General features: G+C 47.5%; 1 protein-coding gene across 3 annotated transcripts in view; it reads right to left on the bottom strand.

Moving 5' to 3' along the window:
- Nucleotides 1-2,103: 2,103 nt before the first annotated feature.
- Nucleotides 2,104-14,282, bottom strand: part of ATP11C (ATPase phospholipid transporting 11C) — a 51,232-nt gene continuing 39,053 nt past the window's right edge. For 2 of the 3 annotated variants that reach the window (XM_056491340.1, XM_056491336.1), the window contains exons 25-29: nucleotides 13,278-13,413; nucleotides 11,257-11,322; nucleotides 10,405-10,508; nucleotides 9,014-9,167; nucleotides 2,104-5,300 (exon numbers count right to left, since the gene is read on the bottom strand). In XM_056491340.1, coding sequence (XP_056347315.1) covers nucleotides 5,184-5,300; nucleotides 9,014-9,167; nucleotides 10,405-10,508; nucleotides 11,257-11,322; nucleotides 13,278-13,413 — 577 coding nt within the window. In that variant the 3' untranslated portion in view covers nucleotides 2,104-5,183. Of the gene's footprint in view, nucleotides 5,301-6,374; nucleotides 6,471-9,013; nucleotides 9,168-10,404; nucleotides 10,509-11,256; nucleotides 11,323-13,277; nucleotides 13,414-14,282 lie in introns of all 3 variants that reach the window. The other variant, XM_056491337.1, reaches the window with a different exon arrangement.

Here is a 14,282-nt window from a genome sequence, read left to right as displayed (position 1 = left end):
AAGGAGACAGATTTAAAAAGAAACAATGACAGCCAGAAGCATGGCAGCTTCTTTTCCAAGGATTTCCTGTCCCCCACAGCAATGTTCAGCACTCTGAGGGTGGCACATATGAACTTGTGTGAGGCGCAAGAGCCCTTTAAAGCTGTGGAAAATCTTGACAGCACCTGCAGCACCTGTTTGCAGAGATTTATTTCATGTGGGTGCAATGCCTCATCCTCAAATCTAATCTTAGGGAGAAGGTGTAGGAAGAATTCCAACTAATTTCATTAATTCCATACCAGGGGCTGAAAAAGCCCACTCAAATAAAATTCAAAACCTCTTGAATTTGAAAAAAGAAACCCAACTTTTTTTCTTCCCTTTCCCAGATTAAAGCTAGAAGGTTGGGTTGAGACTGGAGCCATTATTTGGATTTGAGGATTCACCCTTCAAAAATACCTGTTCAGTCAAGTGCTGAGAACTGGAAAAGCAGAGCAGGCTAAACACAGGTTGGAGTCAAAGTGATGTCCAAGGGAATTGCTCACCTCTGGAGCAAGCACAGCAACAGCAAACTACCTGTGCAGAAGAGTAAATAACCTCAGGTTGGTTTCCATGAATAGGGATTTTGGAGGATTTTAGGAGGATTTCCTGAGCACACAGCAGCACTGCCCTCATCCAGGGGTTCTGCCCAGTGTGGGTCTTTCCAAGGTGGAGCAGACCCTCCACAGCCTGGCAGAAATCCTGGCCCCACTGAAGCCAGCCACACCTGCAGATTTAATCAGGAGGATTTTATGTCTCCTCTTGAATATGGAAAAATCCCAAAAGGGCTCCAGTCTGCTCTCCCACCCTCCTTCCCCTGTCAGTCAGACCTTATTTGCTGTTACAGCTCCTGGTTTTGGACAGGAACTCCCACAGGTGCACACACACACCCTTTCTCCAGGCCAGTGTATTTTCCAGCTTAGCAGGTTATCCCCAGCGTGTGACAATGCCCAAGCAAAGCCCAGTCCCAGCAGTGAGAACGCTGTGGGTGCATGTCCTGCACCAGCTGCAGGGACAGGAGGGACAGGGACACCCTGAGCCCTCCCACCCAGCCTGGCCTGAATGCTGCTGTCCTTGTTAAAGTCACCTTACACAGTGACACTGCTTCTCCTCCCGAACGAGGGTACAGGGGTGCTTTAAATGCTCATTTTGGTGCTGTCTGAAGTACCTGGGCAGCTCCCACACTGTCAGCCAGCTCAGAGGAAAACCCTCTCCCTCTCTGGAGGTGATTTTCACCGTCACCCCGGCGCTGTTAGGATTCTCAATGCGTGTCTCAGGTTTCCAATAGCACGAGCAGCTTTGGAAAGGTTAGTTTGTTTTAAATAGCTCAGCCATCTGTCCTGCGGGGCCTGATGGGAGCTGCAGGGATCACAGCAGCCAAAACTGAATTTTTCAAACTGTCAGTTTCTCATTACAAACATTGCAGCTTGAAACAGACCCCGGTGCTTAAAAAGAAAGTTAACTCTGTATCTCTTGTACATTACACAAACACTGCCAGTCGTGCTGTAGCAGTTTCCTTGCTGGAATTTCACCAATGCAAATATTGGGCCTGAACCTCACCAGCACTTTGCAAACCTCATTTGTGTACTTCGAGACTTTGAACTCAAAAATCCTTATTTATTACAGGCAGCCACCACACAGAACCAAGAACCAAAACAGAGCAGTAAGGAAACACTTTGTGAATGGAAATCAGGCACATGGGCTTAGGTTTTTCCCATCCCTTCCTGCATGTCAGCTGAAGCCCTGGGTTCACCTATTCTAGAAAGTGAAATCAATTTATTCACTTAATTCACAGGATTCACTTTCTTAATTAAAGATTCGTTTTGAGGGGAGTGAGTTGAGAGCACACAGGCCAGCTATGCACAGCAGCTGATACCAGCAACTGCTGATACACTGCTGGAAAAATAAAAATGCACGAGAAGCAAGCAGCATTTCCTTAGGCAAATGCTGCTCCACACCAAACAACCAAGCATGGCCTTGCTGGCACCTCCCCAGTGAAAATGCTGACTGACCCCCAGTACTGCCCTGGAAAAGCCCACACAGCCAACTGACCCCAGGAGTATCCAGAGATGAGACACACAACAAATATATATTAATCAGAACAACATACCAAAGTTTATTGATTACTTCAAACAAAAGTTTCTGTAATGAAAAAAAGAGCAAGTTGCATTCATAAAAGGTAACATTCACATTCAATTTCCTTGATATAAAGCAACATAAATGTATAAAATTGCATTTAAGTGAAAAAAATGTAAGGTTGCAGTCCTTTTTCTTTGCAAGAAGCTGAAAATGTATCTGCTCATTGCCTGTATATAATTTACATTTTCTATATACTACATGGTTTTTTAAAAAAATTCATAGCTGGGAAATTGGATAAACGGTGCAGTATTAGGAAAGTTTTTCAACTGAGTGTATACAAATTCAATTTGAAGCTTTTATGCGATTCCAAGTCATTTATAATATTCTCATAACGATTAGGATTAGTTTTTGAAGAGTCGCTATGACTACACCAAGCTCCACTGTTATCACATAAAGAGTTTTAGAGGGAATCTTAATTAACTTTCCTTATCTTTCAGTGTCACTAGTCAGTGATAAAACTTTGACAAATTATGATGAGAAAACCCAGCCTTTTTTTCCTTCAAGTTTCTCCACCGAAAAGTCTGTACTGACCTTTTACTGCACCTGAGGAGCAGCAGGAGTGTGGAGGGGACACACCAGCACCCACCACTGCCATCAGTCCTGCTGCCCTACAGCCCCTGCCACCACTTCTCCCCCTCTCTACCTCAGAAGGGGTCTCCTGATTTCACAAGTCACCCACAGCAATAGGAATTTTTGAGTGATGAGGATCAGCTCTCCTGCAGACCAGGGCAGCCTGGCTGCACCCACACTACACCCTCTGAAGATCCAAGCCCAAGAAAAGCTGTATTTTCCCAGAAGAGCTGCTATTCAGGACATCCCACATGAATTCCACCCCCCTGGCAGCACACACACCTTGGGTTGAACATTCAGCTGTTGCAAGGGCTCGTTCCAGCTGCAGACAGGACACTTGGAAACACCAAGAGAAAGATTTGGGTCTCAGGAGGCTGTGTTGAGACAGGCAGCAGAAATTATCCTGTTCCCATGACTATTTCAACAGTTCAAGTCTCACTGTTCCTGCTGGTATCACCAATGGAATTCCAGGGGAACAGGCTGACCCTGGGAGCAGAGCATGACACAGAACAGAAGCAAGGTGTCAGGCTTGGGACCACTGGGGCTTGGAATGGTTTTGAATCACAGGAATCAGGCAGTTTAGTGCCTGTTTCTGAAAGGTTATGTAAACACAAGTCAGCAACCGTGTACTTAAGGAGAATGGTTAGATTTGGCATAGAGAGCATGTCTTCATTGTATTCATTGTGTACTCGACCTGTAGGCACCACATTTCAGCAAGAAGAGAACGGGACAAGGTCTGCAAGTTGAATTCTAGGTCTGTGAAAAGAGCTAGGAAAATGGGGGAAAAAAAGAAAACAAGAAGAAAATGAAAGCTTTGCCCACAGGACACATGCTGGCAGTGCAGCTCCTGCCTTGCATGCAGCAAGAGCTGAGCTGTGCCCACTGACACAGTGCAGACTCTGCTTGTGGTGAGGCCAGTGCAGAGTGTATAATACAGGGTCCTGTCCATCTGTCCATCCGTCCCCTCCCGTGCTGGGGATGGCCCAGCAGCCACAGGGGCGTGCAGGGATGTGCACTCTCCTCTCCCACTGGGGTAAGGCCCATCCAAAATCCTCCTGATGCAGGGAATGTGCCAGCAGCTGATCCACACCACAAACACAGCCATGGCAGCCAGAGAGCAAGACTCAATCCTTCCAAAAATTAACAGTCTGCAGTTCAACAGAATCTGGTGAGGGGAATGCTCTGTCTAGTCCCAAATTGTTCTGTTGTACGTACAGGACACAAAGCCTGAGGAGCAGGAGCCAAACCCAGCACAGAGCTTGCTGCTCTCACAGGAGTTCCTCTGGGACATCAGCACGAGGGAGGGACTGTCACACCAACCAGCAGTGGCACAGAGCTGGCTGGCACTGCTTGTGACAACACAACAAAAAAAGCTGCTCTTTCCACATATGAAGTATCAGAGGAAAAAAATAAAATTGAGTCAGGCATCTCACCTTTGCTGTGCAGAACCTAAAGAGAAAAGTTCCTACGACCATGGTGCAGGCAGATTTAAAAAGAACATGCCAATTTAAAAAACAAATAGAATATAAAATAAAATCAGGTTCATGTACTTGATTTTAAACTGTCTTCTTTTTTCTTAGTGCAAATAACTCAAGATGCAGTTTTGTACAGGTTCACAGGCACAGCCCATGTCCCTGGGATCAGCCAAGGACTGCACTGTCCCTCAGGCCTTTAAAGTGTTGGAGCAACTGCACAGTGCAGTGATGTGAGCACAGCCCCAGACCTGGGCAGGGGCTCAGAGTCTGCCACAGCACAACTTTTGGGACTCCTTTCTCCCCCCAAGTGTTCCTTCCATCACAAACAGCCACAAAACCACCTTTTCTTCATCCTCCAGCAGGAACAAACCCAGCAGCAGAGTGGTTTTGGGAGGATGCTCTGGCACTTCCCAGCACTGCAGGTCTTCACACAGACACACTGCTGTGGACAGAGCACAGACTGTTTCCAGCTACTCCTGGACGAGGGAGCAGCAAAGATTTCTCCCAAATTTTCAGCTGATCCTGCTGTGTGAAATTGGGAACCCATGGCTGGGAGGGGCTCCAGGGCTGCAGCCTCTTCCCAGCACCTTCAGGTTTTGGGGGGATGGGGCTGGGTTGAAGTCTGTGCTACTTCTTTGGTCAGGCAGAGCAGGAGCTGTGAGCAGCTCTGCTCTCTGGGACAGATCTGCAGGGCAGAGGAACCCCCACGTGAGGGGGGCTGGCACTGCACTCTTGCACTTCCATCCATGCTGCTCTGGGTGAACTCCTAAAGATGCTTTCTCAGCCTCCAGTGACGCAGGACTTGGCAGAATTGGTTTTTCTGGGAGGGCAGGGAAGCCACAAGACCAAAGACTAAGGTGGGGCCAGTGCCCTGCTGCTCTGTCAGCAGCTGCTCACAGTCCTTGGCACTAGCAAAGGGCACTGCCAGCTCAAAACCACGGGTTTCCTACAGCATGACAATGTGCAGTGGTTGTGTGGAGCACTTTAAGGTATCCTGAGAGGATATCTTTCTGCCAAATTAGTAACAGCATCTTCAGCCTTCACATAACCATTCTCTATACGTTTGTATGACACTAACACAGGCAGATCAAAGGGGCCAGCCTGCAAAAATCAGAAGGAAAACAAACATGTATTGCAACTGTTACATTCCCAAACTCTCAAACCTTTTCCCTGGTTATTAAAAAAAAATTATGAAGAATTGGAAGAAGAATGATTAGCCCATGATAAAAGTGCCAAATATCATTCACAACCAAGTAATCAGATGATAAATCAATTTTCACAATTTGCAAAATGCTGCATGGAAGTCTAAAAGTGGCATCTGCCCCACTGTGGCTCCAGTTCTGTGCTGGCCCAGCCACCTCCCACACCAGTCTGCACCAGTATGTGCTGGTGGAGAGCACCCCCTAATGTCAGTGGGGAAGGACTGGCTGCTGGCCCTGCCATGCCCATAAACCTGATTTCTTTAGCAGTAGTGTGGGCACACAGGTGAGAGAGGTTTGTAGACAACCTGCAGATTTATGTTTGCAGCAGACACCACACATAACATCCCCCCTGAAAGCAGAATTGTGAATTCAATTAGGCACTTTTACTTTTTTTATTCTGCTATTGGCTTACTACAAAGTTTAAAATCAAGTCAAGTCATGAGGATGCTCTGGGTGTGTGCACAGACACAGACACCCAGCCATGCCTCTTCCCATGTGCTGACACACAGACAAGTACATTTGTTTAGTGTCCACCTAGGCAGATGAATTAAAACTTATTTCTATCTGACAGAACAGCATGCACCCTAGAGAAAGGATTTTGGTACAATTCAGATGCAATACTGGAATCATTTTAACAACTGATTTCCATCCTTCACTGTAGATGTATCAGCTTAGCTTTCACATTCAGACTGCACTCTCAAATTTTCTGCTGAGACTGAAGTCACAGTCAGATTGAAATATTTGTTTAGATTCTGTCAAATATTTGAAAGGATCAGTACAGATACAGATTCTGAGAGTACAACACCCCCAAATTAAAATGCATCCCAAGCATTGCATCTCCATTCCACAAGGACAGGTGCCCCACACCGACAGCCCGGAGGATTACAAGAACCACGGTTTAATTGATTTGGAGGAAGTTACATTTGGTTAATCAATGCCTTTAGAACCATCCCAACTCCTCCAGACAGGGTACCTGTTACAACACATTAGACTCATCTGAGAATGTTCTTAAAAGAAGTGGTCTGACAGAAGGTCTGGCCGACAATGACTCAGGTGCCCTCCTGCTGCTCTGCAACAGCGAGGCAAAGAGACTTATAGCACAGAGAGCCCAGCCTGCTGGCCACAGTGACCCCACACCCCTGGCCACAAACCAGCCTGCCTCTGAAATGCTGGGAGGTTTATGCTGCAGTGGATCCACACACCAGGGATGTGCAATCAAGGTGCTTTGCTGTGGGTGACCCCACAAGACCCATGGTCAGCAAGCCCAGACCATTCCTTGATGTGAGGGCTGTGGTTTCATCACACAAAGAACAAAGGCAGCACTGACAAGTGGGATGGACAGGGCAAGGTGGGCTCTGGGGAAGCTGCTCCTAGGTCAGACAAGCCTGAGCCATTTGACAAATTATCCAGAGGACAATCAGCATCAATTCCACCTTGTGCCACTCCTACCTGCTCCACTAACACAAAACTACAGCAAGGAAGGAGAGTGTCACCAGCTTTGTCTGTGTCCCCCTCACTGAGCACGACCAGCTCACCCACCTGAGGTGCAGCAGAGACCCAAGGGGAAGAGACAGACGAAACATTTCAGCAAAAGATTTAAATTGAGGCAGAAGGTGGGGAAAAGCAAGGTTCTGCTGTGTGAGCAAATCTAAATGTGGGTTCTCAGGAGTCAGGCAGTAGAAGGAAGAAAAAAGCAGTTGAGCAAGCAACACATTGCGACTCAGAAAGGAAATCACCTTATTCACTCCAAGAAAAGCTGTGATTGCTGGAAGTTTGAGAAAGCATGAAGATAGTGGATGTTCCTGAGGAAGGAAGGCGCTTCGTTACCTAGTTCACAACAGCACAAAAGACAGAAAATTGCAGTACAAGAAAGAGAAAGGCAGAAACCAAGGAAAACACAAATGCGCCTTGCAGTTAAAAAAAAAAAAAACAGAACCAAAAGAAAACAAAAACAACCACATTTCACACAGAAAATTGAATAAAGGCTGAGCAGAGCTGATGCACTGTGTTACAGGAAACTGGGGTGAAACCCTGTCCCACTGGGATCAACAGCCTGGCCTCAAATCCATCCTCCCCTTCCAGAAGGGACCCTGGGCCACCAAGTTGTGTCCCAAATTTTGTCCACTTAATGCTTCCCTTGGGACACTGATCTTTATTCTATTTCAATATTAAGGTCAGGATTCTCAATAAAGGTTTTGATTTGAAATCATCTACCTGGTCTGAGATGCCTTTAGAAATGAGGCAGCTGCCTTTGGTGTCTGATGGCTGACACAGATACCCAGAGCTGGTATCTCCTTCAGGCACCTGGAATAAAGCTCTTACTCAGAATGTGCATTTAAATATGGCTCAGCCTGTGTTTGGTTTGGGATGCACATCTGAGGAGACTTTTCTAGTTGACACTCACTTTGCTTTGCTAAGTGATTTCACAAGAGCCTTTGTGAAATGAATGTAAAGCACTCTTGAAAGTCAGTACTGCAAGGGGGGATGGATCTTTGGTCAGCAGCTGAAGGCAGAAATGGGTCACCTCCCAGGTGAGCTGAGCTGGGGCTCAGAAACCCCCAGGCCACCCTTCAGTATCCTAAATGTCCCCAAACTGTCCTGTGGCTGCAGCTGAGAGCAGCTCACTCCCAGCCAACACAACAGGGGGTCCAGCTACAAACTGTGAAACCAGACTCAAGGGGAAGAAGCTCCAGGGATCCTCCCCAAACACAACCACAGCTCTCCTTCCATCTCCATTGTTTTCAGCTTTGATGATGCCCCATCCCAGGCAGTGTTCAAGGTCAGGATGGGGCCCTGAGCAGCCTGTTCCAGGGAATGGCATCCCTGCCAAGGCAGGGGACTGGAGCTGGGTGATCTCCAACCCCAGCCATGCTGTGATTCCATCAATAACCAGGGGTGGGGGGCATCTGGCTGCCTGTGAGCCCACGCTGTGTCCCTGCAGCTCTGCATGGGGACATGCAAACCCCAGGGTTTGTTTTTGATGTTTTTGGGGTTTTTGCCCCTGTGGGCAAGCAGAGACAAGAGGCAGGGGCTCAGCACAGTCTGGCACTGCTGACCTTCACCACCTGCAGGAGAAAACCTGAAAGAGGTTTCCATTCTAAAGGGAGCCCTCCTCCCCAGCAGTGAAGGAAAGCTCTAAAAAGTCCTGAGAACCTCCTGGGAGAGTGAACATCATGGTCTGAGCCTTGGGTTATTTATGGATGGGCAAATGTGACCAGACCTGCCCTGCTCCCACTGCACAGGCACCTGAGGACACACCTGGAGCATCCTGTGCTGTTTTCTGGCACAACAAGCAGCTTTTTCAGGACAAGATAAGGTGTGCCTGGTGATCAGCTCAGGCTGGACATGGCTTGTGCACTTCTCTAGAGACACCACATCCCACCCAGGGAAGGCAACTCAGGAAAGGAACAGGGGGACTCTCCCTGCTGCAGATCTAGGCAGCATTTTTAGAATAACTTCCTGACATTTTTGGCATGTGGAAGAACATGACAAGACTCTGGAAAGGTTTCCTTGAGATGTGAGTGGTATGTGGGATTCCTAGAGGTTCATCTAGTGCCTGAGGGTAAGAAAGGTCTTCCTAAAAATAGTGTGATACATCATCTTGTTCCTTACCTGATGATTTTTCTCTTTTATATTTTTTAAAACTATTAGAAGAATTTCTGGGAAAAGGCTGATAAAGATCAGGAGAATTATTGCCAGCCATGTGGAAACAGAAGTCAGCATGTGAGCAAATACAAAATACATTCTTTGCTGCTTCAAGAAAGGCCTGAAAAAGAAAGGATACAAATAAATTCTGGTTAACATGGGTTTTCCAAGATCAGAACCAAAGGAGACTTCAGGTAAAGCTATTAGCAGTTATGCCTCCCTGTCAGACAGATGGATACAGCACAGAAACAGGCTGTCTATCCTTCTCCCACTGCATCTCCTGCCTCCAGCTGCACTATTTCTGGAACATTGTCATGATCCATTTTGCATCTTCCACGTCTGTTTCTTTTCAGGGTGGGAAGGAGTTTGAATTTAACCGCCATCAATGAAAAATAAATTGTTCACCTCATCAAAAACCAGGACATTTTATCTCAACTCCAGACTTTGCTGCTATAGCTTCTGGTTTGGTTTTGACAGTGGAAATCCAGAGTCTCTCAATCACAACAGATTTGTCCTTCCTCCTTCCCTTGATGAGGGAGAGGAACCAAGAGCTGCTTGTGAAAAACACTTCATCAATAACTGAGGACAAGGATCCCAAAGCAGTTTTTGGTTACTGTTACATCAAAAATATTGGAGTTTTCAGTAGAAAACTCCCATTTAGCATAGAGATGTGGCCAGATTGCAGATCTGGATCTGTTGATCAGCAAAAGTTACCTGAAGAGCTAAAGCTTGTGACCCCCATGCAAAATATTGAAATCTGTTCCACACCCTTAATAGCAGGCTGCTGGATCAGGGATCCAGCCAATAGCCCATGGCAAAGCAGAGGTGTAAAACAGAAATGCTGTTTACTGTGAATTTACTGTGAATTTTCTGTCAACTGAACATTGACTGCAGCACAGGAAACACAAAACTGCTAATGTTTGTAATGTACTTATGCTTTTGCAACACATTAAACCTAAAACCCTGGGTGCTCTCAAATCAAAAGAAATTCTACTCAGATCCATGATTTCAACACCACGACCTGGCTTTCTCCTGTTTATGTTTCCCTCTGTCCCAGAGGGCCAGGTCCTCTTGCTCTGCATCTGCCTCACCTGTTCCTTCCTTCTGTTTCACTGGGGTTCTTCCCACCACAAATTCTTTCTGTCTCTCTCATCCCCATGCACAAACAGACCCTTTTTAGGCTTACTCTAGAGCCTGCTTTGGTGGGTGTTGATGGAGGCATCCCCTCCTCCCTGAGCACAGGAAGGAGCAGGGCTGCACACACCCTGCCACTGCAGGGCCCAGGGCAATGAGGGATCCCCAGTGAGTGCACTGGGCACTCCCCAGCAAACACAGTGGAAAGAAGAAAAGATACTTGCCAAATGACTCCTCCCCAAAAGAATGAGAAAAACACATAGAAAGCAAGGGAGCCCCAAATCACAAAGTGGTTCATCCACGTCCAGAAGCGGGTGTCTAACGCCAGCTGTGGGAACAGACACAAAACAGGCTGTAGATGCAGAGTGGGGTGGGGTGCCCTGAAATGCAATCTCAGTGCTTTCACATTAAGGCTGAAGGTTCTCCAAACAGCTCCCTCTGTGCATATGGGCACCAGGAAAAACATTTTCAATGTCCACAATGTTACAGGGAAACAGAGACATTCTAATTGTAACTGACATTTTTTAATGGAATAAATTTGATGCAACCCCTAATGCTACAGGAAAGAAACATCCAAAGGTTACAGGCACAGTAATTGCCTCTTGTCACCACCTGCTGTCCTGAACCAAACACAAAAGACCTTTTGTAAGGTCTTATGCAAACAGTTTGCTCTGGAAAGCTCCATGAAACAAAATAGATTTGCTATTGTTATTTGACACGTGTGCTTTTGTGATCAGCCTGACACAGCCTTGTCTGAAACAAGGTGGACAAACCCAAATTCTCTATTGCTCCTCTCCTCTTGCTGGAACTGAACATCAGGAGGTAAAAGTGTGGGGAAAAGTCAACCATAACCAACTGGAGTCCTCAAAAGAGGAGAAAAAAAATAGAAAAATAATTTAAACAACACCAACACTTAAAGACCACAGAGTACACAAAGGAAAGTAAGCAGGTTCTGCTTCTATGGAAGAGAAGATTTAAGTGTGGTGGGAAATAGTCACAGACAGCTGAACACATTCCCTGTGTGACTTCCCAGGGCACACAGAGCCCTGCAAGGGCTGCAGGGAGGGGCTGCTCACCTTGAGAGTGACAGTGAACACCAGCACGGTGAAAACAATCGTCCCAAAGGTCCAGTTCCCAAAGACCTGCAAAACACACAGCACTGCCACAGGCGTCCCTGCCCTGCCCTGGGGGCACAGGGACACTGGGGGGACAGGGGGCAAGCAGGGGCTGAGGGAGGGCTGGCAGGGAGCAGTGCTGGGGGGCACAGACACTGCCAGGGGGGCGCACAGACACTGCCAGGGGGGCGCACAGACACTGCCAGGGGGGCGCACAGACACTGCCAGGGGCACTGCTGGGGCACACAGACACTGCCAGGGGCACTGCTGGGGCACACAGACACTGCCAGGGGCACTGCTGGGGCACACAGACACTGCCAGGGGCACTGCTGGGGCACACAGACACTGCCAGGGGCACTGCTGGGGCACACAGACACTGCCAGGGGCACTGCTGGGGCACACAGACACTGCCAGGCTCCAGCACACACACCCCTCACACCCACTCTGCCACCCTGAGCCATGCAGTGCCACACAGACAGCTGTGAGCTGGGACAGTGACAGGGACACTCTCCTACTATCAGCAATGTCCACCCTGGACACAAGTCATTGCACCGTCTGCATTCTTGGCAATTTCCTCAGTTTCTGCTTTCTCACCACTCATCACCTCTCTGCAGCCCCTGTGCAGAATGCACCAGTGGGTGCTGCTCCTGCTGGGTTTGTGGTTATCAGTGACTACACACAAAGAAAAGCAGATACTGTCTACAAATCCAAATGATGGCAATGAATGGGAGAGATGCTTACCAAAGGCTGTCAAGATCTGAGTGCATACATTAAAACAGAAAGTGAAATGTAAAAGTTTTCAAAAAATGCAAAAAAATTAAAGTCAATAGGAGTGAAAAAACGAGTCAAACATACATGGATATTATGAACAATTGCTGGTAGTTCTCACAGGCATTAGTGTTTACAGAACAGGACATAACCACAGGTCTTAGTGTGGTGCCACAGACTTGACCTCTGAAGGCATTCACAGAACATACCAGTGCTTCATGTGCCACTCAAATACAACCAGAATGGCCAGAAGAGCACTGGTCTGACACTACAGGGGCCGGACTGCAAATAGCTGGGGCCATAAATGCTGGCATTGATGCCATGTGTGAATATACAGACAGAAATTTCATCAGCTTTTCTCCAAGTGTTAGCCACTAAGTAAACTTCAGGTATTTTCAAGGGTCACAAGTGATGGTGTAAAAAAGTCTCCCATCAGTCAGGATCTAGTAATACACTGCACATTCCCTTGGGGAAAGAATCCTGAAACAGCTCAGGCCACCACACATGGCAGCCACCCCTCACTAAGGCTTTGCTCTGTACTCGGTTAACCAGCAAAATAACAAAAAATTTAAAGAAAAATAAAAGAGACCTCCATCTTTTTTCCTCCTCTTTCTGAGGAAGTTAAGCCCTGCAGCTCCCAGTGATGCAAGCACTGCTCCCACAGCAGAGGCACAGCAAGCAGGAGCAGGGAAAACATCCTGCAGCCTCCAGCAGCTGGGGCCTTCTGCTGGCTCCAAAAAGGAGCAAAAGGGCAGCAGCAGCCTCCCCCAGGGCAAGGGAGACCAGGGCTGAAGTCACAGCCCTGAGCAGCCCTGCACCATGTCTAACAAGCACAGCTCATCAAGGTGGGCTGATTCTGCTGCTCAACAAGCCAGGCACATGCCAGTGTCAGGCTGGCTCTGGTGGGAAGGACAGACAGACACTGCTCCTGCCCTGGGATCTCACAGCACTGTGCTGAGCTCACTGGGTGGGAACAGAGCTGTGTGTAAGACTAGTCATTTTACCTAGTGAGGGTAACCAGCTCTGCCCTGTTTCCATGGCAATCTGGAGAATGTTTTATTTCAAGCATTTGCTGCAGAATCACACCATAAGCAAGGCTAGGCTGTTGGACAGGACTGGAGACACACTGCACAGATGAAGCAGGCAGATATTCCCTGCCAGGAGCAGCAGAGGCAGTGCACAAAGCAAACACTCATCTTCCCTCCCTTTGTTACCTTTCCATTATCTTCCAAAGATGAGTTCTGGAACAGAAAATAAACCCCAAAGAAAAACACAAGTCCTTCAAAGGCTCCCAGGAAGGTCCAGTACAGGAATGGCCTCCACTGCAGCATTGCATTGTCTGACACCTTCCTGCCAAGAGAGGAGGAACAGGAACATCAGCACCACGTCCAGGATGCACCACAAAGCTCCCTGGAGAAAGCCCTTGCAGCAGGAGCCAAGAGGGGAATCCACAAAAATACCTGCCAGGGCATAAAACTTCATATACAGCTGCTGATCATGAGAGATCACAAGAGGTTCAGCACATGAATTGTTTTGCCCTTTTCTAGGTAACTTGGATGAAAAAGCACAAAGTGAATAGAGGCAATGCTGTCCTGACCCTCTCCTGCAGCCCCTGCACTGCCCATGGTATCTGACATTTTCTGCTAAATTTTAAAAGCAAGGTTAAGCTACAGATCTGTGGTGTGCTTCCCTCTTTTTGTTGAATGCACAAAGTCCTTTTTTGAGAAAAGCTCTGCAAGTCCTGTTCCCTGAAGTAGTGTTTTTCTGCACAGGCTGAAAATAACCTCCTGAATTGTATGGTGGGTGTTTTTATCACAGGGGCTGTAGCAGGAGGCTCTTGGCTGAATACAGGACGAGATCTGGCATGGAGGCAGCAGCAGCAAATGGATGGGCTGTGAGCAGAGCTCTGCAGGGACCACACACAGGGCCTGGGGAGCACAGGGGGGCTTTCAGGGCAGGAGAGAGTTAAAAACAGTTCCCCACATAATTCTTTTCAGATGATTTTCTTTAAAGTCCCCACCTTTTTTGCATTATTCTCCTTAACTCCTAAAGCCATATATCCATTTTGAGCAAGGTAGACTCTGCAAACCTGTGTGGTGCTGGGCTCCTGTAACTGCAGTTTCTGAAAGGAGACCCTACTGAAACCCACACACAAGGATGCTGTGACCACACTCTAACACATCCCAATCTGGGTCTGAGAAAAGAGCAAGGATAACCAG

Source organism: Oenanthe melanoleuca, chromosome 4A (assembly GCF_029582105.1).
Source record: "Oenanthe melanoleuca isolate GR-GAL-2019-014 chromosome 4A, OMel1.0, whole genome shotgun sequence".
Classification (NCBI taxonomy): Eukaryota; Metazoa; Chordata; class Aves; order Passeriformes; family Muscicapidae; genus Oenanthe; species Oenanthe melanoleuca.
This window is presented reverse-complemented; position numbering and strand designations above follow the sequence as displayed.